Source organism: Neofelis nebulosa, chromosome 12 (genome assembly GCF_028018385.1).
Source record: "Neofelis nebulosa isolate mNeoNeb1 chromosome 12, mNeoNeb1.pri, whole genome shotgun sequence".
Classification (NCBI taxonomy): Eukaryota; Metazoa; Chordata; class Mammalia; order Carnivora; family Felidae; genus Neofelis; species Neofelis nebulosa.
The window spans coordinates 78,533,392-78,558,580 of record NC_080793.1 but is presented as its reverse complement, the minus strand read 5'-3'; the positions used below and the strand labels follow the sequence as shown (position 1 = coordinate 78,558,580).

Here is a 25,189-nt window from a genome sequence, read left to right as displayed (position 1 = left end):
AAGCAAATGAAAATTAAAACAAGACAGCTCAATCCCTTTGGGATGCAGCAAAGGTAGCCCTAAGAGAAAGATACATTGCAATTCAGGCCTATCTCAAAAATCAAGAAAGGTCCCAAATACACAACCTAACCTTACACCTAAAGAATCCAGAAAATGAGCAGCAAATAAAGCCCAAAGGCAGCAGAAGAGGGGAAATAATAAATATTAGAGCAGAAATGAATAATATAGAATCCAAAAAAAAAAAAACACAAACAAAAAACAGTAGAACAGATCAATGAAACTAAGAGCTGATTTCTTGAAAGAATAAACAAAATTGATAAATTCCTAGCTAGACTTCTCAAAAAGCAGACTCAAATAGATAAAATCACAAACAAAAGGGGAGAGATCACAACCAACAACACAGAAATACAGTTATAAGAGAATACTCTGAAAAATTATAGGTCAACAAACTGGACAATCTGGAAGAAATAGACAAATTCCTAGACACTCACACACTACCAAAATTCAAACAGGAAGAAATAGAAAATTTGAACAGGCCCATAACCAGCAAAGAAATAGAATCAGTTATTGGGGCGCCTGGGCGGCTCAGTCGGTTGAGCATCCGACTTCGGTTCAGGTCATGATCTCACAGTTTGTGGGTTTGAGCCCCGCATCGGGCTCTGTGCTGACAGCTCAGAGCCTGGAGCCTGCTTCAGATTCTGTGTCTCCCTCTTTCTCTGCCCCTCCCCTGCTCATGCTCTGTCTCTCTTTCTCTCTGTCAAAAATAAATAAACATTTAAAAAATTTTTAAAAAAAGAAAGAAATCGAATCAGTTATCAAAAATCTCCCAACAAATAAGAGTCCTGGGCCAGATGGCTTCCCAGGGGAATTCTATCAGACATTTAAAGAAGAGGTAATACCTATTCTCCTCAAAGTGTTCCCAAAAATGGCAATGGAAGGAAAACTTCCAAACTCATTCTATGAAGCCAGCATTACCTTGATTCTAAAACCCAACAAAGACCCCACTAAAAAGGGAGAATTACTGGTCAATATCCCTGATAAACCTGAATGCAAATTAAAAATATGCAAATAAAAAATAAAAACTATATATATATATATATATATATATATATATATATATATACACACACACACATATATATATATAGTCATATTCATGTATTACTTTGATTAATTAAAGAAATAATGATGAATTCAAATATATAACTATGGATCAAAAAACAAGCTAAAGTATTACCGTGGTTGTCTTTGGGAAAAGGATTTTAATTGTTTGTTTATATTTTTGTGCCTTCATGTACTTCCAAAACGGGAACATATTATTTATACAATCAGGAAAAGAATATACATTGTTTAATTTAAGGTTCTGGTTCAAGATGGTGACATGGGTAGATCCTGAATTCACTTACTCCCACAGAGCCTAAAGCTGCATATGGAAATATTTCCTCTTAGAAACCTTAAAGGCTGGTTGAGTAATAACTACACATCAGCCTAATTAGAAGAAAACCACCTCAGAGCAGGTAGGAGAGGCTGGAACACAGTCTTCAAGAAGACCCACAACCAGGAAGGAACTCAAAACCCAAGAGCTTCTCCCTGAGGAGCAAAGGGCTTAAACCCCCTATTAGACACTTCAACCTTTTTTTTTTTTTTAATATTTATTTACTTTTAAGTGGTGGGGGGGAGAGAGAGAGAGAGAGGTGGATGGAGGCGCAGAGAGAGAGGGGGGAACCAGAGGATCCAAAGTGGGCTCTGTGCTGACAGCAGCAAGCCCAATGTGGGGCTCAAACTCATGCACCGTGAGACCATGACCTGAGCCAAAGTCAGATGCTCAACCGACTAAGCCACCCAGGTGCCCGTAGACACTCTAACTTTTAAAACCTGCACCTAAGAGATGAGCCACCAAATATCTAACTTTGAAAATCAATGGGACTCATGCCCTGAGACTCACAAGACTGAAATGATCTGAGAAACACCTCTTAAAGGGCTTGTGTGCTCAGACTTGTGAGCACCTGCCCCAGGGCCCAGCTCAGAGCAGCAGACCATACCCAGACTCAAAGTGAAGAAGGGACACCTGCTTATGTTGAAGCATTGGTCTGAGGGGCATCTGACTGAACACACATACCTAGGAGCTTGCAGCACACTATCCAGGGATGGAGACTGGAAAGCACGATCTTCACGTTCTCCCTTTGCCATGCTCCAAAGCACCCGTATTTCATGCAAGGGAGCATGAAATCTGGTGCCCTGATTTGTGCAGCTGCTGCCCAGGGGATGCCTCTTGATCTCCTGGCTCTGGAGGCCAGGGGAGTTTGTGGTCCCATGGGACTGTATAATTGGTATCGCCCAGAAAGGAGCTCAAACCCCTGTCTGGCTCCCTAATTTTTGTGACTGCTTCTAGGGGACGCTCCTGTATCACCAGACTCTGGTGGCCACTGGGGCTTACACTCATGAATCCCACGGATGTAACCAACAGAAAAAGCGTTCTTAAACAGCTTCCATCTCCAGGACAGAGCAAGAGGCAAGAGACCCAGGAGCTCAGTCTTTCCATGTAGGAGACCTATTAAGGTAATAATGATCATGACTGTGGTCTGAGGTGCAGGGTTCTAATTAAACATGCATCTTGGGACTGACTGGAATCCTTTCCAGAGACCTCAGAGGGCAGGTACTATATTCGTGCTCACCTGCTGACATACTCTGGAACACCACTGTCTCCTGAAGGGCAGCTTTACACATACTTATCTGTTGCACTGGTTTTTGTTGCTGCCACTGAGGGGACACCCCTCGACCACCTAACTCTAGTGGCTTGCAGTCCGAGGTCCCGCTGAACTATGGAAAACAGAAAGATGGCTCTTGGCAAACTACTGCTCCCCATGGTACCACACAGATTGCAGGCTGAGGCACACCCCTCCCAGTCTTTCTGTGAGGGAGGCCCCTTTGCTTGTCCTGGAGCTTTGGCCTGAGGAGCACACTTCAGGTTTAGCCCACATTTAGTGGCCCATGGAGTTGCTCTCAAAGAACGTAGGCTGTGGATGCCACCTTAGTGCTCTCCCTTTGCCTCGTTCCAGCTTGTCAGTATCTCCCAGAAAAGAGCTTATACACTCACCTGAAGCCCTGACTTTTGTGCATGCTGCCCAATGGACACCTCTAGATCCCCTGGCCCTGGTGACAAATGGGGCTTATGTTTGTGGTCCCACAGGACTGCATATAGTTGCATAGTTGCAAAAGCTGATACCTGAGGATCTGGCTTTCAGTTGTCCTGAATCTAGGTGCTAAGATCTTTGGGACAATGACAGGTCTTGGCACATCCTGAACTAGTGGGAGCTATTAAAAATATAATAGGCTGCTTGGACAAGTACAAAGGTTTAAAAGACAACCAAGAGCTGATGCAGGGCTCAATAACAAGGTTCATCTCCTACATGAGGCCACTCCTTCAAGACTGGGAGAAGTGGTTGCTTCATCTGCTATAGAAACCAACACAGAGAGTAAAGCAAAATAAAGAAACAGAGAAATATGTTCCAAATGAAAAATCAAAATAAAACCTCAGGGGGAAAAAAAAAGCTTAAAGAAATAGAGATAAATAATTTACCCAATAAAGAGTTCAGAATAATGGTCATAAGGATACTCACTGAATTTGGGAGAAGAATGGAACACAGTGAGAACTTCAACAAAGAGATTAAAAAAATAATAAGAAAATACTAAATAGAAGTCACAGAGCAGAAGAATACAGTAACTGAAATGAAAAATACGACAGAGAGGTTCAACAACAAACAAGATGATGCAGAAGAAAAGATTAGTTAACTAGAAGGAAATCAGTCAGAGCAGTGAAATCAAAAAAGAATTTCAAAGTGAAGGTAGCTTAAGGGACTTCTAGGACAACATCAAGCAGACTAACATTCACATTATAGGAGTCCCAGAAAGAACAGAGAGAGAAAAGGGGGCAGAAATCTTATTTGAAGAAATAATGGCAGAAACCTTCTCTAACCTGGGTGAGGAACCAGGCATCCTGATCCAGGAAGCCCAGAAAATTCCAAATAAGAGGGGCACAAAGGAATCCACACCAAGACATATTTTAATTAAAGTGGCAAAAGTTAAAGACAAAGAGAGAATATTAAAAGAAGCAAGAAGGAAAAAACTTCTTACCTACAAGGGAACCCCCATAAGACTGTAAGTAGATTTTCAGCAACAACGTTGCAGGCCTGAAGGGAGTGGTATGACATATTCAAAGTGCTGAAGGAAAAAATTTCCAACCAAGAATACTATGCCCAGCACAGTTATCATTCAGAAGTGAAGGTGAGATAAGAAATTTTCCAGACAAGTAAAAACTAAAGGAGTTCATCACCACTACACTGGCCTCACAGGAACGGATAAAGAGACTTCTTTAAGCTAAAAAGAAAGGGGACCAATTTGTAACAAGAACACATATGAAAGAATGAAGTTCACTGGAAAGATAAATATATAGTAAAGGTAGTTGCTTAATCACTTACAAAGCTAACATGAAGGTTATAAAACAAAAGTACTAAAAACTATGATTATAATAATTTGGTAAGGGATACATAAGACATAAAGATGTAAAATGTAACATTAAAAATATAATACATAAAAAATATATATATAATACATGGTGGGGGGAATAATAATGTTGAGCTTTCCATTGGGATCAAACTCAAGTTGTTATCAGCTTCAAATAGACTGTTTCATTTATGTTTTATTTTTTAATGTTTATTTATTTTTGAGAGACACAGAGGTGTGAGCAGGGGTGGTGGGGTAGGGGGTGCAGAGAGAGAGGGAGACAGAATCTGAAGCAGGCTCCAGGCTCTTCACTGTCAGCACAGAGCTTGCCGTGAGGCTTGAACTCACAGGCTGTGAGATCATGACCTGAGCCAAAGTTGGATGCTTAACTGACTGAGCCACTCAGGCGCCCCTAAAATAGACTGTTTTAGTTTTAAGTTGCTATATATAAGTCTCATGGTAACCACAAAACAAAACCTATAGCAAACACACAAAAGAGAAAGAGAAAGGAATACAAGCATACCACTAAAGTAAGTCAACAAACCGCAAAGGAAGAGAACAAGAGAAGAAAAGACTAAAGAGGGACTACAAAAACAGCCAGAAAACAACTAACCAAATGATGAGTTTAGTCCATTTACATTTAAAGCCACCATTGATAGATAAAAGTACATACCTATCAATAATGACTTTAAATGTAAATGGACTAAATTCTACTATCAAAAGACATAAAGTGTGCTGAATAGATATAAAAACAGGACCCATCTCTATGCTGCCTAGAAGAAACTCACATTTATTTATTTATTTATTTACTTACTTACTTACTTACTTACTTACTTATATTTTGAGAGAGCATGAGTGGGGGAGGGACAGAGAGAGAGAGAAAGAGAGAATTCCAAGCAGGCTCTGTGCTATTAGCACAGAGCACAATTTGAGGCTTGATCTCACAATCATGAGATCATGACCCGAGCTAAAATCAGGAGTCAGACACTTAACTAATTATACCACCTAGGTGCCCCAAAACTCACTTTAGAATGTAAGAACACACACAGACTAAAAGTGAAGGGTTGGAGGGGCGCCTGGGTGGTTTAGTTGAGTGTCGGACTTCAGCTCAGGTCATGGTCTCAAGGTTTGTGAGTTTGAGCTCTGTGTTGGGCTCTGTGCTGACAGCTCAGCGCCTGGAGCCTGCTTCATATTCTGTGTCTCCCTCTATGTCTGCCCCTCCCCTCCTCACACTCTGTCTCTTTTTCTGTCAAAAATAAATATACATTAAACATTTTTTAAATAAAAGTGAAGGGATGAAAAAAGATATTCCATGCAAATGGAAACCAAAAGAAAGCTGGAGTACCTACACTTTTATCAGAAAAAAATAGACTTTAAAATAAAGACTGTAATTAGAGACAAAGAAAGGCATTACATAATGATAAAGAGTCAATCCAATAAGAAAATATAACATGTATAAATATTTACACACCCAACATAGGAAAACCTAAGTATATAAAATGAATCTTATGAGACTTAAGAGAAGTAGACAGCAATAAAATGATAGTAGGGAATTTAATACTCCACTTACATCAGTACATAGATCATTCAGACAGAAAACCAATAAGGAAACATTGGCCTTAAATGACACGCTAGACCAGATGGACTTAACAGATACTTATAGAACGTTCCATCCAAAAACAACAGAATACATATTCTTCTCAAGTGCATCTGGAACATTTTTCAAGATAGATCATATGTCAGGCCACAAAACAAGTATTTTTTTTAAGTATTTTTTTATTTTTATTTTTAATTATTTTTTTAATGTTTATTTATTTTTGCAAAAAAGAGCACAAGCAGGGGAGGAACAGAGAGAGGAGACAGAGGATCTGAAGCAGGCTCTGTGCTGACAGCAGACAGCCCGATGTGGGGCTCGAACTCACGAACTGTGAGACCATGGCCTAAGCCAAAGTCAGACACTTATCTGACTGAGCCACCTAGGAGCCCCAAAACAAGTCTTAATAAATTTAAGAGGATTGGAATCATATGAAGCATCTTTTCTGACCACAGTGGTATGAAACTAGAAATTAATTACATGAAGAAAAATTAAATATACACAAATATGTGGAGGTTAAACAACATGCTACTGAATAACCAACGGGTCATTGAGGAAATCAAAGGAGATATCAAAAACAACTTCAGACAGATGAAAATAGAAATCTAACATACTAAAATTTATGGGATATAGCAAGAGCAGTTCTAAGAGGGAAGTTGAAAGCAATAAATGCCCACCCTCAAGAAACAAAAAAAAAGCTCTCAAATAAACAACATAACTCTCTGCCTCAAGAAACTAGAGAAAAAAGAACAAATAAAGCTCAAAGTTAAGAGAAGGAAGGACATGACAAAGATTAGAGCAGAAATAAATGAAACAAAGACTAAAAAGACAACAGAAAAAGATCCAGGAAATTAAGAGCTAGTTCTTTGAAAGGATAAATCTTTGACAAATCATTAGCTAGACTCACCAAGAAAGAAGTGAGTCAGAAATGAAAGATGTTACAACTGACACTAGAGAAATACATAGAATCATAACAGACTGGTATGAACAATTATATGACAACAAATTGAATAACCTAGAAGAAATAGATAAATTTCTACATACAGTCTACCAACACTGAATACTGATGAAATAGAAAAATATGAACAGATCAATTATTATCAAGGAGACTGAATCAGTAATCACAAACCTCACAACAAATTCCAGGACCAGACAACTTCACAGGTGAATTCTACCAAATTTGCAAGGAAGAATTGAGACCAATCCTTGTCAAATCTTCCAAAAAATAGAATAGGAGGGAACTCTTCCTAACTCATTTTATGAGGCCAGTAGCACCCTGATACCAAAACCAGACAAGGATGCCAGAAGAAAAGAAAATTACAGGTCAATATCCCTGATGAACACAGATAGGAAAACCCTCAATCAAACATCAGCCAAGAGCATTCAAAAATACATTAAAAGAATCATGCACCATGATGAAGTAGGATTTATTCCAAGGATGCAAGGATGGTTCAACATCCACAAATTAGGCAGTGTCATACATCACGGCCAATTATATAGCCATCTGAATAGATGCAGAAAAAGCATTTGGCAAAATTCAACCAACATTTATAAAAAAAAAAACTCTCAACAAAGTTGGCATAAGAAGGAATGTACCTGAATATGATAAAGCTAACTCCATACTCAGTGACAAAAAGCTGAAAGCTTGTCCTTAAAGACCAGGAACAATGCAAGAAATTCCATTACTCACAGATGGAAATAATTAATATTGTTAAAATGTCCCTACTCTGCAAAGCAATATACAGATTCAATGCAATCCCTATCAAAATTCGAATGGCATTATTCACAGAAATAGAAATCATAAAAGACCCTGAACAGCCAAAGCAAACTTGAGAAAGAACAACAAAGCTGGAGACATCATGCATCCTGATCTCAAATTATATTACAAAGCTGTAATAATTAAAACAGTATGGTAATGGCACACAGAGATCAATAGAATAGAGAGCCCCCAAATAAACCCATGCATATATGGTTAATTAACTTACAAGAAAGGAGCCACAAATATTCAATGGGAAAAGAGAAGTGTCTTCAATAAATGGTACTGGGAAAACTGAACAGCCAAATGCAAAAGGATGAAGTTGAACCACTATCTTCTACTACACACAAGAATTAACTCACAGTGGATTAAAGACTAGAGGCACCTGGCTGGCTCAGTTGGTAGGGCACGCAACTATTGATTGTGGGGTTAATGGTTCAAGCCCCACACTGGCAATACCATTTGCTTTTAAAAAGTTGTAAAAAATGGATTAAAGACTTGAAAATAGACCTAAAACTATAAAAATCCTAGAATAAAACCTAAGTGGCAAAATCCTTGACATAGGTCTTGGCAATAATTTTTTGAATCTGACACGAAAAACAAAAGCAACAAAAGCGAAAATAAACAAGTGAGACTACATCAGACTAAAAAGCTTTTGACAGTAAAGAAAACCATCAACAAAATGAAAAGGCAACCTATCGTTGGAAGAAAATATTTACAAATCATATATCTGATAAGGGGCTTATAACTAAAATATATAAATAACACAAGCAACATAATGGCAAAAAAAAGTCCAATTAAAACTTGGGCAGATCTAAGGGAATGCAAGCTGGTGCAGTCACTCTGGAAAACAGTATGGAGGTTCCTCAACAACAACTACCCTACGACCCAGCAATTGCACTACCAGGCATTTATCCACAGGATACAGGTGTGCTGTTTCGAAGGGACACATGCACCCCTATGTTTACAGCAGCACTATCGACAATAGCCAAAGTATGGAAAGAGCCCAGATGTCCATCGATGGGTGAATGGATAAAGAAGATGTGGTGTGTGTGTGTGTGTGTGTGTGTGTGTGTGTGTGTGCGCGCGCACACACACACCATGGAGTGTTACTCGGCAATCAAAAAGAATGAAATCTTGCCATTTGCAACTACCTGGATGGAACTGGAGGGTATGATGCTAAGTGAAATTAGTCAGTCAGAGAAAGACAGAAATCATATGACTTCACTCATATGAGGACTTTAAGAGACAAAACAGATGAACAGAAGGGAAGGGAAGCAAAAATAATATAAAAACAGGGAGGGGGACAAAACAGAAGAGACTCATAAATATGGAGAATAAACTGAAGGTTACTGAAGGGGTTGTGGGAGGGGGGATGGGCTAAATGGGTCAGGGGCACCAAGGAATCTACTCCTGAAATCATTGTTGCACTATAGGCTAATTTGGATGTAAATTTTAAAAAATAAAAAATAAAATTTAAAAAAAATTGGGCAGATCTGAATAGACATTTTTCCAAAGAAGGCATATCTTGGCCAACAGGTGCATGAAAAGAGGCTCTATAACATTAATCACCAGAAATAACAAGTGTTGGCAAGGATGTGGAGAAAGGGAAACCCCTGTGCATTGCTGATGGGAATATAAATTGGTACAGATACTATGGAAAAAAGTATTAAATATTAATATTATATATTAAAATAGACCTACATATGATCCAGTTATTTCACTTCTGGGGGTTTATCCAAACAAGACAAAAACACTAACTCAAAAAGGTATATGCAACTCCATGTTCATTTCAGCATTCCTTATCAATAGCCAAGATATGGAAATATCTTTTTTTTAATTATTTTTTATGTTTATTTATTTATTTTGAGAAAGAAAGAGAGCCGGGGAGGGTCGGAGAGAGAGGGAGGGAGAGAATCCCAAGCAGACTCAGTGCTGTCAGCACAGAGCCCAGCGCGGGGCTCCATCTCCCGAACGGTGAGATCGTGACCTGAGCCGAAATCAAGAGTCGGCTGCTTGACCGACTGAGCCACCCAAGCACCCTGATATGGAAACAATCTAAATCTCCATCAATGACTGAATGAATAAAGAAGCCGGAATACTATCCAGTCACAAAATTTGTAACAACATGGATAGACCTTGTGAGAATTATGCTTAAGTGAACTAAGTCAAAGTCAGAAAAAGATAATTACTGTGTCATCTCTCTTACATTTGGAATCTATAAATTAAAGAAATAATAAATTAGCAAACCAAGCTCACAGATACAGCGAAGAGATTGGTGGTGGCCAGAGGTGGTGAGCGAGGGGTGGGAGAAATAGGGAAAAAAACTAATTGATGGATTTAGTCATGTACTGATACAGAGTCATATACTGCACTAATACCTTTGCCTGCAAGACTTCACAGGTGCTTGTTCAACAATGGAACACAGGAGTCAAATGACGCCTGTAAAGCTGAGGGCTGGAATGACATTAGACATTATTGGATACACCCACATTTTTGCACCTGCGGTTTTATAAGCTCAAGTCAGAAAACCTATCACATTAATAAAAATAAAAATATTGTCTTCAAATTTTAACAAGCCTAACAGAATTATGTGACAATTCCCTTTGTAATTATAATAATTACCACCTTTCTTCTAAAGGGTACGCTAACATATTTTAAAGAGGTGATTAAAAATATAGAGCCACTTTTATGGAGAGCAATACTCTTTAAAAAATTCCAAGTGTTCAAGAGACTCATTAAGCCTCGGAAAAACTCAAATAAAATATTCAACATCATTCTAACTTAGACTAAGCACCAAAACAAAACAAACAAAAATCATAATTAGCTTAATACAGGTACAAAAGAATAATGTTTATATCTATCCCACTTGTTTCAGCAGATCAGAAAGGAGTATGTATTTTTTTAAAATATATTATCCTTTTCTTTTTTTTTCAAGTTGTTATTTGAATTCCAGTTAGTTAACATACTGTGTAATGTCAGTTACAGGTGTACAAATAGTGTTTCAACACTTCCATACAATACCCGGAGCTCATCACAAGTGCCCTCCTCAGTCCCCATCACCTACCTAAACCATCCCCCCACCCACCTCCCTTCTGGTGACTGTCAGCTTGTTCTCTGCAGCTAAGAGTCTGTTTCTTGGTTTAGCATTCTCTCTCTCTGTCTCTCTTTTCCCTTTTGCTCGTTTGTTTCTTAAATTCCACATGTGAGTGAAATCATATGGTATTTGTCATTCTCTACTTATTTCACTTAGCATACATGATACTCTGTAGCTCCATCCATGTCATTGCATATGGCAGGACTTCATTCATTTCATTCATTTTTTTGTGTCTGTATTTGTATTCTTCTCTCCTAAAATTTTCACGTGTTTCTTATTGGTTATATTTTTCTTTTGAGAAATTCTAGGTTTTCATTCACTTCAGTTTCCTTACAGAGAAGTTTTGATAGGTGCTTTAAAATTTTGGGTAAGTCTAATATTTGGGTCACCTTGAAATTGACATCTCTTGATTGTCTTTGAAAACAGGTCACCTTTCACTGACTGTTTGCATGCTGACTATTGTGTTTCCTTTTAAAACTGGCCACACTTTTTTTATTCTTTGCATGTCAAGTATTTTGGATTGTGTCTTGAATAATTACCTTGTGAGACTATGGGTCTTGTCAAAATCTTCTAAAGAATGTTGATTTTTTTTTTTAAGTAGATATTCAACACAGTTAGGTTCAGACCGTAAGTACTGTCTCTTCTTCCATGGGCATGCGTTCTAAGGTCAGCTCAGTTTTCAAATCCTTGGCTATGCTGCTTTGGGCATGTCCCAAGTATGCAACACTCAGACATTTGTGAGGGATTTGAGCATAAGTTTATACTGTGATTTAGTTCTCAAAGTCTTTGCTATATGGCTCTCAATCTGTCCCTTGCATGTGTCCCTCAAGAATAAGCCCAGGACTGAGGCACCAGGGTGGCTCAGTTAGTTAAATATTTGACTTTGGCTCAGGTCATGATCTTGTGCTTCGTGAGTTCAAGACCCACGTCAGGCTCTGGGCTGACTGCCAAGAGCCTGGAGCCTGCTTTGGATTCTGTGTGTGTCTCTCTCTGCCCCTCCCCTGCTTGTTCTCTCTCTCTCTCTCTCTCTCTCTCTCTCTCTCTCTCTCAAAAATAAAGATTAAAAAAAAAATAAAACAAGTAAGAAGGAATAAGCCCAGGACTAGTGCCAGTTTATACACAGAATTAAGGGATCACTTACCCAGCTCTCTCATCCCCAGAATTCACTCTTGCTCAGAGCAGCTTCCTTTCCTGCTCTTCTGGCCAAAAAGGTAGGTTTCTTTCAGTGTTTGGGCTGCCCATGTTGACCGGTGGAGCTCTGCTGGGTGTTCACTCTTGGTTCAAAGCTGGGGGAGAAGGCAAAAAATAAAACCATAAAACTTTACTCTGTATGAGTCGATTTGCCAAGTTGGACTTCCATTCCATATTCGGTAATGCCTTCATTTAAGTTTTAGAGGCCAGAGGTGTATTTTAGTAGGGCTCTCAGTTGTAATTAGTGGAAGACAGAGTTTGATTAGCTGTCTGAAAGTCCTATTTTTTTTAAGCATTTTCCCATATCATTAAAACTCTTAGCAATACCAATTTATGATTTCATTCTATTATATCATGTATATTTTAATTATCCATCAATTTTCTTAAAAGTTATTTTTTTTTAATTTGTAATATTTTACTATTACAGTGATGTGTGAATTTGCATCTAGTTTTCTGATTATCCCTTTAGGATATATTTTCGGATACAGAATGAAAACTAGTTCAAAGATTATGATAAGGCTCTTAAAGCATATTGCCAAACTGCTTTTCAGACAGGCTTTACTAAAAATAAAACATGCTCTGCAACTTTTGCCAATTTATATAAATAGATTCTTACTTAAAATTTGAGATCACAATTAAACAAAAATGTTTATTTTTATTCTCATGTTTTTCTTTTGTAAACTAGTTTTTCTATGTCCATTACCCATTTATTAGAACCACAGTTTTCTAATAAATTTGTATGAGTTATAAATATATAAAGAAGAAATGATATGTGTATCTGCCCATTAGTGCAAGAAAACAAAAACAAAAACCATACACACACACACACACACACACACACACACACACACACACGAACAAGCCAGAAACTAATGAAATTGTTTATTTACAGAGGTAAAGGGAACAAAGTAGGGAAAACAGGGGAATGAATGGAGGAGAAGAGTTAGGGTGAATGACACTTCTCTGATTATACATTTTTGTGTAGTTCTGACTTGAAGAACTATGTCAATGTTTTACAAACTTTAAAACATTAGATGGGGAGTCAAAACTGATATATAAACAGAAATAAATGAATCCAACTGTATTGCAAGTAAATAACCAACCTAAGTAACTTTAGGGAACAATATATTAATTGAATAGCCAAAGGCTAAACACAAAAAGAAGTATGTACATTAGCAGGCATGTTGGTGCAGTAGTGTACTTGAGGATTGAGCAAACAAATAAACAGGGGATATGAGGTCTACTTTTCAAAGGAGTTAAAAATAAGGGATGTCTGGGTGGCTTACTCAGGTGTCTGACTCTTGGTTTCCACTCAGGTCATGATCTCACAGGTTGTGGGATCGAGCCCATTGGATTCTCTCTCCCTCTCTCTCTTCCCCTCCCCCTCCCCCTTTCACGCACATGTGTGCCCACAACTCTCTTCTCTCAAAATAAATAAATTTTAAGAAAATTTTTTAATGTTGATTTACTTTTGAGAGAGAGAGAGAGACAGAGTGCGAGTGGGGGAAGGGCAGAGAGAGGGGGAGACACAGCATCCGAAGCTGGCTCCAGACCCTGAGCTGTTAGCAGGGCCAGATGCCGGGCTCGAACCCACAAACCACAAGATCATGACCTGAGCCGAAGTCGGACGCTTAACCGACTGAGCCACCTAAGTGTCCCTCAAAATAAATAAACTTAAAAAAATAATAATAATAAGAGGGGAAGTTATAATGGACACCGTGGTGTTGGATTGGGATTGGAAGTGTCAGCACGAACTCTTTTTTTTTTTTTTTTAAGTATATATACAGATATAGACACAAGTATACTGACAGATGGAGAAATGCATATAGTTGTATACACATATATTTTGTAGTTTTGTCAGCTGAGAGGATCGAGAAGCAGTGATACTCCGCACCGGTGAGCAACGTTGCACCCACGTCTTCATTTCTAAGTACCATTCTCTAATAACAGAACCAGGACCGTTTGGAGAAATGATTCCCAGACTAGAGTGAAGACATCACAAGAGAAATGTTTGTGACGGGACATCTGCGTGAGAAGGGATGGAAATGCTAAACAGGATAGTCTCTGTTAGTTTTCTATTGCTGCGTAGCAAATTACCACGAATTTAGCATTTAAAAAAAGCAACGACAAAAACCTATCGATTAGTTCACAGTTCTGTAGGTCAGAAGTCCCAGTTGGCAGGGAAGGATGTCTGTTCAAGAGTGCCACAAAGCTGAAATCGAGGTGTCAGCCAGGCTTTGTTCCTCTCTGAAAACTCCGGGAAGGCACCCACTTCCATCTTCATTCAAGTTGTTGGCTCAACTCAGATCTTTGAGGTTGTAGGACTGAGGTCACGGTTTCCCTGCTGGCTGGCTGCCAGGACTCACTCTCCTCCCCTAGAGGCTACTCTTCGGTTCTTGTCAGACGGCTCCCTTCATCTTCAAAGCCAGGAGAATTGTTCTTATATTCAATCCCTCCCACATCTTTCGCTTGACTTCTGTCTCTGACCCCTTCACCCATATGTTTAAAGGGCTCACGTGATTAAGTCCCCTTCACCTGGATCATTTCACCTTATGATGAACTGGTTTGGGACTTTACTTACATTTGCAAAATTCCTCACAGTAGTACCTAAACTAGTGTTTGATCAAATGACTGGATGATACAGTCTGGGAATCTTTGGGCCCACTTTAGAATTCTCTCTACCACAGGGTGTATCAGAAGGACACAAGATAAAGCAATAAGTAAATATAAATTACTAGAACACTATTGTTTAGATTTGTGGACTCCAGACAATTGTTGAAATTCTTTACAAGTGACTTTAGTGTTAGCCTCAATTTCAGGTATTGTCAGAGATCACTAACAGACTTATCTGTCTACCTACCGAAAAAGATGGCAAAAATGTGCATTTCATGTCCTATGAGGAAGAGACATGTATATTTATTGCCCATTATGGGTTCTGCACAGCCACTGTGTCACTTCATCCCCATTCTGCTCCTCTAGGTGGGTATTCGTGTCCCCATTTTCTGAAGAGGATGTCAGGGCTCAGGCTGTTCAGTGAAAAACACAGTGGTGCACACGGGGCATAATTTCCATCCATTAACCTTGTAAATGCAGAAGTGCATTGCCAAGATTAACCAGTACTCACGCAATAAATAGTGTGTTAAAAAATGGGGAAGGGCACAAGAGCTAACTCAAAGGGCCCCCCAGTGGCCAAATCTGTTGGGATAATTTCTACAACAAAATAACACATTTATAACTCATAGAATAAAATATATGCCCATAAGTCTATCCTGAATGAAACATGAGGGTGAAAGGAAAGCTCTTGCTTTATAGAATTCCAATGGATAGATGTAGAAGGGATAATGGAAAGAGAAAGTTACCACTTGACATACACCAGACCAAAAATTTTTCATGTAAAGAATCATCAACAGATCTGATAATTTACAGGCAGAATGTGAAGATAAATGGGATATTTACATAGTCTCAAAGTATCTTCCCAGAAGATAACTATTATATAGAAGATATTAACTTTCTAACACAGAAACCTGGCAGACACCCCCTTTTCCAAGAAATCAAAGTTATAATCACCAATGACAAGACAAGGTGAAGGGCAGTGCCTTCCAGTGTGATGTGCTGAGGATACATCATTTCTCTGGAGTTCTTACCAAAGATGCCTGCCTATGAGACATACCAGACGAACCAAAATTGCGGGCTACCCTATGAAATAACTGCTCAGTACTCTGCACAAAGTGCTAAGGTCATGAAAGGCAAAGAAATTCCAAGGAATCTTTTTAAAGGAGTCTGAGGAGATACTACCACTAAATAGAACATGTGACCCTGGATTGAATCCTGGGCCAGAAAAAGGTTAGCGGGATGATGGTAAAAGTTGAACAGTCTATAAATTCTGTACATTTTTCACTTCTATCTTTTAAGAACTGTCGGAAGCCACTCTTTCCGCGTCCTCATAATAGCATTATAGAATTATATTAGCTTTAATTTCCTCATTTTCATAATTGTACTGTGGTAAGATGTTATACTAGGGAATCTGGGTGAAGTGTATATAACCTGAAAAAAAAAAACCTACCTTTAAATTTTCATCTTAATTTACCCACCATGCAATTTTGCCAAATTATCTGGAGTTAATAAAAATTTTTTTCTAAAAGGATGTAGTTATTTCAAATCTGTTCTCCCTATATATACGTATACATGTATGGGTATGTATGTATACATCTTTACATATAAATTCATATTTTACATATTAAACATGTTGAAATGCTTCAAGTATATATATACCTGTATAAAAATGTTCAGCCTTCGGGGCGCCTGGGTGGCTCAGTTCGTTGGGCGTCTGACTTTGGCTCAGGTCATGATCTCGCAGTTTGTGGGTTTGGGCCCGACGTCGGGCTTTGGGCTGACAGCTCAGAGCCTGGAACCGGCTTCAGATTTTGTGTCTCCCTCTCTCTCTGCCCCTCCCCAGCTTGGACCCTTTCTCTCTCTCTCTCTCTCAAAAATAAACACTAAAAAAAAAAAAAAAATTTTTTTTAAATGTTCAGCCTTCAACATATTGACAGCAAATATTTTCCCTGAATCTCTTTACATTAGTTTTGTATGTTGACACATAATGCTCAAAAAAGTTGTGTGAGCTACTCATTTTCTAAGTTTTACACCTATGGTAGGGCTTGAACCACAACCCTGGGATCAAGAGTCAACATAGCTCTACCAAAGGAGTCAGCCAGGACCCCGTCTGAGGTACACTTTCAATCTCCCATTCACAAACCTGCAATGTAATATCCTATGAAATTTCTCATTAAAGTTAATGACCACCTCCTGTAGTTCATCAGCTGGACTTGTCTCAGTTTTTATGTTTCCAGCGTTTTACTATTTGATCTCTGCAACACATCTTTTGTATGGACTTCTTCGGTAGAATGCCTAGCTTTGTAAGATAGGTTTCTAGAAAACTGCTGGCATTAACCTTCCTGTCAATAGGTAAGATCACTAATTCGCTTGTGCAATTTCTATGGACTATCTATTATGTGACACACACTGTTCTGGGCACCAGGAAGAGTAGTGAACGAAAATGGACACCTTCCTTACGCTCAGGCCAAACAGAAGGGGAAGAAAGTTTACCATTTTCCTTTTTCCCACAGTAATTTAACTGCTTCCCGCACTAGCTTGCCATGCTTGCTATCTCAATTCCAATTCTTACCGTGAAACTTCTGGTGGCAATTTAAAGTAGAATGAAGCATAACTACAAAAAGCACATTTATTCTAGTTACTGTTTTGTACCTACAATAAGGTTATTATGAGAATTAAACAAGATGTGGGTGAAGTACTTAGTCCATTGCTTGACAATACACATAGCCTCTTTTGAGGTAGATACTATTTATTGTTTCTCATTTTACAGTTAAGGAACCTAGGGCTTGGCGATGAAAAATAACTCGCTTAACGTTACATAGGTAGAAAGTGGCAACACAAGCCTTTGAACCAGGTCTGACTCCAAAGGCTTAACTTTTAACCACAATACATGTCTTTTGTTCTAGGATATTCTTACTAATGTCAACTCATACTTAAATCCTACAGTATCCACAAAACGTTCTCTCTGTCTCATTGGCATTTATCATCCTTTCTCAATTTGGGATCTACTGTCATTAACAACAAAAAAATACACAAGGACGGGTTACTCTATTACAAAGCCAACACTCTGGATGTAGCACAAAAGTTAATTAACAATCATTGATACTCAACTCAAACACAAACTGCTTACTTTATTTTTTTAACAATGAAATAGTAATAACAACACAATAACTTACTTGTAACAAATCCATCAGTAGAGTGAAATAAAAACAAAGCTAATTAAGAGGCGCTGTTTCACGTCAAATGTTATCTCCTTTAAACAGGAAAAACTACCATCAGTTTAGTGGTTCTCAAAGCTGTCGGCACATTAGGATTGGGGAAGAGGAGGAGGACTGGTGCCTAAAAAAATAGCTATACCCAAGGCCCGTCTCAGACAGTTAAATGGGCATCTCTTGAGTGCTACTCAGGCAAAGATTTCTGAAGTGTTGCCAGTGTTGAGAACTGTAAGTCTGAAGCAATAAGCAATAAAAACCGTGCCCTCAAAGCAACTCAAAGCCAAGAAATTAAGAAATACCACTAATTTCTTTCCTCTTAACCTGGGAAAAGGGGGAGGGAAGAACCTCTTCACTTCTCATTGTTCTCGATCCATTTTTGATTCCCCAGAGTAGAGTTAAACAAATATCAAATACTGGAAGCTATGCAAACACGCTCCCCAAATTGAAATTCTCACTACGTTACGCTTTACAAAGTTCTTTTAAAACTATACCACCTTTAAGAGTCCCCCGCACTTGAAGTTTGCATAGATGTTTAAGTCAGTTATTTGTTCAACTAAGAAGAGTCGATACGATGTACTAGAAAGCATTTTATTAAGAACAGTTAAAAAACAATATTCATTTCATGTACCACAAATTAACTTTTTGGTACAGACAAGAGGAACATTTGAGCATTTCCCACCTGTTTCTAAAACTGTCAGAATTCTTTTTTAGAAGACCAATATTTTCAAATTTAGAATCTAAACATAAATTTTTCTTTGAGAGTACGTATATAAAATACTTCCCCTCTAACTGCACTAGATCCTTGACAAATCCCTCTTGGGAGTTTCAGTAGTGACCACAGGCATTTATCTTTAAAACAACTCTTCCTCATTTTTCAGGTTTGGGAATGGTATCGCATCAAGTATGGAAAATAACTTTTCTCCTTAAGAATATGCAAATTCACTTAAGAGAGGTCGCCTCAAAGGCCACGGCCGAAAGACCTATTCTTCAGGTGCTTGTGTCAGGACTCCATGTCGACCTCAACCACTTCGTTCTTGCCCTGAAGCCTTGCTTCCCGCAGGCTGCCTTCGCCGATGTCTTCGAGGTCTGCCAGATCAATAGGCGGCAGGGGATTCCTCCAGTACTGGAAGGTGTTATACTGCCAGAATTCTTCATTGAGCTTTAGGGAAAAAAGAAAGAGATGAAAGGACAGCATCGGTGTATGAAAAAGTTACTTTTTCCCCCCCAGGAAGCAAATTTTGTTTTAAAAGCAAACTCACATGAAGATTTTGGGTCTTTTACTTCGCATCTTCAACAAATGTACATTTTTAATTCTGCCTAATCAAAGTACTTCATGGGCTCAGTCAACTCTGCATTTTCATACTCATGGATTTGTGAAAATATTTTGTTAGCAGTTTATCTTTAAAAGAATGTCTTCCAAGAGCATCTTCTTGATAACTGTCTTCCATTTTTCAACCAAAGAAAATGTTGGAAAATGTCATAATTTTTTTTCTTTCTCTTTTTTTTAAATCATTTAAAAACATTTTTTTTCATAAATTTATTTTTATCTTTCAGTGAGGAACACAGCTTGTTTTAAAAATACAAATATATGTCCATCAACTGATGAATGGATAAAGAAATTGTGGTTTATATACACAATGGAATACTACGTGGCAATGAGAAAAAATGAAATATGGCCTTTTGTAGCAACGTGGATGGAACTGGAGAGTGTGATGCTAAGTGAAATAAGCCATACAGAGAAAGACAGATACCATATGGTTTCACTCTTATGTGGATCCTGAGAAACGTAACAGAAACCCATGGGGGAGGGGAAGGAAAAAAAAAAAAGAAAAGAGGTTAGAGTGGGAGAGAGCCAAAGCATAAGAGACTGTTAAAAACTGAGAACAAACTGAGGGTTGATGGGGGGTGGGAGGGAGGGCAGGGTGGGTGATGGGTATTGAGGAGGGCACCTTTTGGGATGAGCACTGGGTGTTGTATGGAAACCAATTTGACAGTAAATTTCATATATTAAAAAAAAAAATTTTGGATATTTATGCTAATGTTACCACATTAATACATGTGTACCTGGAGACTTGAGAGGACCTATGTTGTATTCAAATGTGATTTAAAAACTGAGAACAAACTGAGGGTTGATGGGGGGTGGGAGGGAGGGGAGGGTGGATGATGGCTATTGAGGAGGGCACCTTTTGGGATGAGCACTGGGTGTTGTACGGAAACCAATTTGACAATAAATTTCATATATTAAAAAAATAAAATAAAATAAAATAAAATGAAAAAAAGAAAATAAAAAAAATAAATAAAGAATAAAAATACAAATATACCTTAAAACTTATTTTTTCGTCTTTCCCCTGAGGCTTGGTATTTTAAGCGACTGACTTTACATAGGCTAAAATATTTTGAAAACTTGCCAAGAAGTTTTAGAGTATAAACATGCTAAATAACAAGAAAATCTTAAACTGATTATTTTATCAAAGATACAAGATTTGGTGCAAGGCAGGACTTTTTAATTTTAATGTTATTTTATAAAGAGAGAGAGAGTGGGGGAGAGAGGCAAAGAGATAGAGACAGAGCATCTTAAGGAGGTTCCACACTCAGTCCAAAGCCTGATGCGGGGCTTGATCCCAAGACCCTGGCATGCTGACCTGAGCCAAAATCAAGAGTCAGATGTTCAATGGACTGAGCCACCCAGACGCCCCGAAGGCCTGACTTTTAAATCAATAAATCAACGCTGATAAATCCAAGTTGAGTGCTGGCTCCTTTAAAATTCAACACATTGAATGGCTATAAAATTGTTTCAAGTAACTATGAAGTGAAGCTGACATTCCAATGAAGTTCAAGATTGACACAAAATGTGAAAAGCATCCCCAAAATACTTTGTGCAAGGAAGCAGCACTGGAATTATATACAGGCTTCCATGGTGAACATTTTGAAGGTTAACACTGTGCCCAGATGAATATTTATATATCTATTCTATCAGGTTGTGTTTTTACTTTAGGCTCATGCTTGTTGTAACAGCACTATCCAACAGAAGTATGAGAGCCACATAAGTAATTTTAAAAAGTAAAAAAGAAGGTAAAATTCTCTTAACAATATTTTATTTGACCTTATATATCCAAAATATTATTATTTCAATGTGTAGTCAGTATTTTTAAAAATGAATGCAATATTTCACGTTCTTTTTGTCACACTAAGTTTTCACAATCTGGTGAGTATTTTATACTTACAGCACTATTCAGACTAGCCACATTTCAATGCTTCATAGCCACATGTGGCTAGTTACTTTACTGGACCACACGGGCCTAAAAGGAAATCGTAGACACTAAAACTTAGAGAATTAAGAGTGTCTTTGGAATTTCTTTACAGTGGGATTAAAAAAAAAAAAAAAATTGCAGTAATTCAAAGGATGCCCCCCCCCCAATTCATTTTGATACGTAAACAGGGTTAAAAAACAAGGGTTGTATCTTTGCCTTTTTGAAAAAATCTACCGTCCAAATTACCTACTTATAAACGTGGGCCCAAAAAAGATCTTTTAAGGACATCAGTGTAACCTACTAGCAGACAGCACAAACTTTGCCACCAGACAGACCTGGGTTTGCAAGATAACTCCACCATCCACCAACCCTGACTTTGATCGAAGTCTGTTTCCGCATCGGTGAGATGCAGGACTCATTTTCAAATTAAGGGCTAGTACTGTAATAGCTCAACATGGCTACATATTATATCCCAAGAAACCTATGAATCATTCATTATTGTCTTCCTAAGAATAGGAAGAAAACATTTCTGCTTACTTTCCATTAAAAGTAGCTACCAGTGAGGATCAGCAGACAGAGCAAATGAATCTGCACGAAGTGACACTATCATGAGAAAACACAAATATTTAATGAAGTAATATCTGGTTTTTACTTCTCTGGTTAAAAAAACGAAACTCAACAAAAACCACCTAGGAAAAAAGCCAACACAACAAAAAAACATGAGACAACTCAAAAAATACTGAGGTTCTAGGACAGAAAAAAAGGTGTCTTTATTCTGCCTAAATTAAATCTTCAATGTAGAAAGGACATATTTGAAAAAACTTTTCCTAAACAAGATCCCAAGGGTGAAGGTAAGGACTTACGCTCTACTCTGAGTGCTAGGAACCAGGGAGACATTTACTGCATGAATTGAAAAGCCTTTTTAACTTCTCCATGTTTCTGTTATACCGTGTATCTTGGTAATTAGCTGTAAATCCCTTAAAAGACAAAAAACAAAAAACAAAAAACCAACAAAAAACCTGCATCTTTAGAAGCAGGAAGAGAGGAACTGGAGAAAACATGTCCCTCTCTTAAATTTGCAGAAGACAAGAAGCTCATGGAACAGAACGAACAAAAGGAAGAAACATGAGGCTTTAGCCAAAAGAAAAGGGAACAGGGATTGTCTTGGTGAAGAAGGTACCCCATGGCCAAGCTTAGTCCTTGCCATGGGCCTGTAGTGACTGGGAAGCAAAGAGCTGTCAGATGTAGTCATCGCTGTAGAAGATACAGCTGTGTCTAAGAGATTCTAAGGTGAGTCAGCCTACTCAAAAATTTTCCTCTACCTATAATTTCCCTATTTCCTTCTTATCAATCTGTGGCATACTTCAGTGAGTATACTCTGGTAGGGAAGACAACCCTATATATGGGTGGGGTACCAAAATGGTCCGAAGAGTAAGTTTTCAAACTACACACTGCTTACCCTCAGATCAAATAGATCTGGATAATTATCATCCTGGGTTTGCTTTCTTAGATTTTGCCATTGGCAACACACACAATACAACTGGAAACTCTAATTATTCTGTTTTCAAAACATAAGTGCTATCAGTTTTAAGTAAGCGGATTTTGAACATCCAAAAGCAATCTAAAGAAAAAAGTCTAAAAAAAAAAAAACTCCTCAACCTCATGTTTTCTAAATTCCAAGAAAACTGGGGATGGGAATATTTACAATTTAGAATTTCAACCAGAAATGTCCATTATTATCTGCAGGATGATTTCTCACAACCAGAGAAAAAGTTCTTTCCCAACTATAAAATTCTCATTATTGTATTAGGTTTTTCCACCAAGAAGGCATGCCAAAGGAGCCTCAATTCACCTTTTTTTTTTTTTTTTTTTTTTCCCCCCAGCAAAGGCATTTGGTTAATTCTGCAAGAGATACTGAACACAATGGAAAAAGGTGAGGTGAATACTATGATGTAGTGCTTGAAAAGAGTTTGGTGAATTCTAAGCCCTACACTTGGTACTTCTATTCCCAAAGCTCCCGGTAAGTCAATCCAGAACTGCCAAAATGCAGCCCGAATTCCTAAGTATAAACCAAAGCAGTCTCATAAATATGTAATGCAGGCCACAAGCACAATTTAAATTTTTCTAGTGGCTGTATTAAAAAAGTGAAACAGGTAAATTTTAATACATTTTATCCACTCCAGTATCTTCAAGTCCTTTCAATGTGCAATCAATATAAAAATCTTTGAGATCTTCGAAATCTAGAGTGTTTTTTTACACTTACAGCACACATCAATTTGGATTAGTCACATTTCAAGGGTTCCGCTGTCTCACACGGTGAACTTCGAGACAAATCAAACCTCAGGCTCAGAGATGGGGCAGGCTCGTTTCCCAAAGAATAGGAACTGTTATATATGATCCTCATATACGTTTTACTTTAGGGCCCAAATTAATTTTCAACAATGATCCTTTTTTAAAAAAATCCGATTTAACACTGAGTTTTTAAATGCCTGTTCCCAAGGCAGGGAGGCCCTTCCTCTCTACCACAAGTGCTTTACCATGCCTACAGGCCATCCAACTGATGACTACCACATTGGTCACCCTCCTTAGAAATCTACCACGAATTCTAGAAGAAATCATCATTAAGCCAAGGAAAGCGCGCTACCCTTTCTCCATCTGTCGTTGAGCTGACCTATCGCGGTCCACGGTCAAGGTCTTCATCAGGCTCTAGTCCGTCGTGACCCACGCTCCTGCTTCCCTCTTCCACACCACAGGCACTAAAGGTGCAAGCCCACACGACTCTCCCAAAACGCTGCCAAGGGGCCAAGGGCTCTGAGGCCCTTGGGGGTAGTCTGGGAGTCCACGTCCTTCCTGCCCTAGGGTTCCCGGCTTTTCGCCTTCTGGGGCTTCTTGATGAACACGAGTCAAGAGGGGACCAATCTGTTTCTTCCCGGGGCGTGCCATGGCTGCGTCAAGGCTGAGCCCCTCTCTCCTCATCCCTCCCGCCCTCTGGAGCGCTCAGCCGGTCCCCAGCCCCTACCTGGCGCGGTGCGGCCCCCCAGTCTCCCCGTGGGGGCTCCGTGCGCCCCGCCCCGTCGTCGCCACCGCCCCTCGGGGGCCGGGCGCCCCGGGGCTCCTCCCCCGGCCCGCGGGGCCGCACGGGAGGCTGCAGCAACTGCGGCTCGCCCGTCTCCAGGCCTTGGCCCTCACGCTCCACGCCGCCCGGAACGCTGGTGTCCCCGCCGTCGCGGCGCTTGCTGGGCGAAGCTGAAGCCTCAGTCATAGCCCCCGCGTCGATTTTGCGCTTTCGGGGCGGCTCCGGGACGCCGACGGGCCGCCCGGGATGCGAGGCCCCCGGCGGCGGGATCCAGAGCGGCGGCGGCTCCTCGGGGAAGTCGCAGAGCAGGAGCCGCTTCCAAGGCACGTGGAACGTCAGCGGCTCGGCCGCACGCCGCTTGGCCATGGGCCCCGGAGCCTCGGGCGGAGCCCGCCAGGCGCGGGAGGCCGAGCGCGGAGAGCTCCGGGGGCGGAGGGCGAGGGCGGAGCGCGCGACGGGGGGCGAGGACCTGCTCCGGGCGAGCCGGCGGCGGGCAGGTGGGGCGTGCGGAGGGGGCGGGGCGGGGCGGCCGGGCCCAGCGCAGCCCGCGAGCTGCCCTCGCGGCCGCCGCGGTGCTGCCGGACGTTGGGGAGCAACCGCGAAGCGGCGGAGATTCGAACCTGCGCACAAATGTGCGCGCGCGTACTCGCGCCTGCCAGGCGGAGCCGCTGGTTGGTGGAGGCTCGCGGGGCGCGCTCCCGAACGCCCCCGCGGCCGGAAGTGCGCGCCCCGGGGGGAGGCGGGAAGGCGGCCGCGGCTTTATTAAAGGCCCAGCGGCGGTGTCCGCGGAGGGCGTGACCTTGGTTCCTCTTAGGTGGGGCGTGGTTCTGCAAATCCCGAACTCGGTAAAGCGGGGTAGGTTCAAGACCTTTAAGACGTATTTGTTGGTATTC

General features: G+C 39.9%; 2 protein-coding genes across 2 annotated transcripts in view; both read right to left on the bottom strand.

The window, feature by feature from the left end:
* Positions 1 to 17,730, bottom strand: part of TRPM6 (transient receptor potential cation channel subfamily M member 6) — a 202,895-nt gene extending 185,165 nt beyond the window's left edge. Inside the window, exons 1-2 of the mRNA XM_058695681.1 lie at positions 16,414 to 17,730; positions 12,092 to 12,236 (exon numbers count right to left, since the gene is read on the bottom strand). The gene's annotated coding sequence lies outside the window, so the exon portion shown is untranslated. The remainder of the gene's footprint in view (positions 1 to 12,091; positions 12,237 to 16,413) is intronic.
* An 813-nt stretch (positions 17,731 to 18,543) lies between these two features.
* Positions 18,544 to 24,889, bottom strand: C12H9orf40 (chromosome 12 C9orf40 homolog). The gene is made up of 2 exons (XM_058695684.1): positions 24,240 to 24,889; positions 18,544 to 19,128 (listed from the first exon to the last, which is right to left on the bottom strand). Exons 1-2 carry the CDS (start codon positions 24,660 to 24,662, stop codon positions 18,970 to 18,972), a joined length of 582 nt encoding a protein of 193 aa, XP_058551667.1. The 5' UTR covers positions 24,663 to 24,889; the 3' UTR covers positions 18,544 to 18,969.
* Between the last annotated feature and the right edge of the window lie 300 nt (positions 24,890 to 25,189).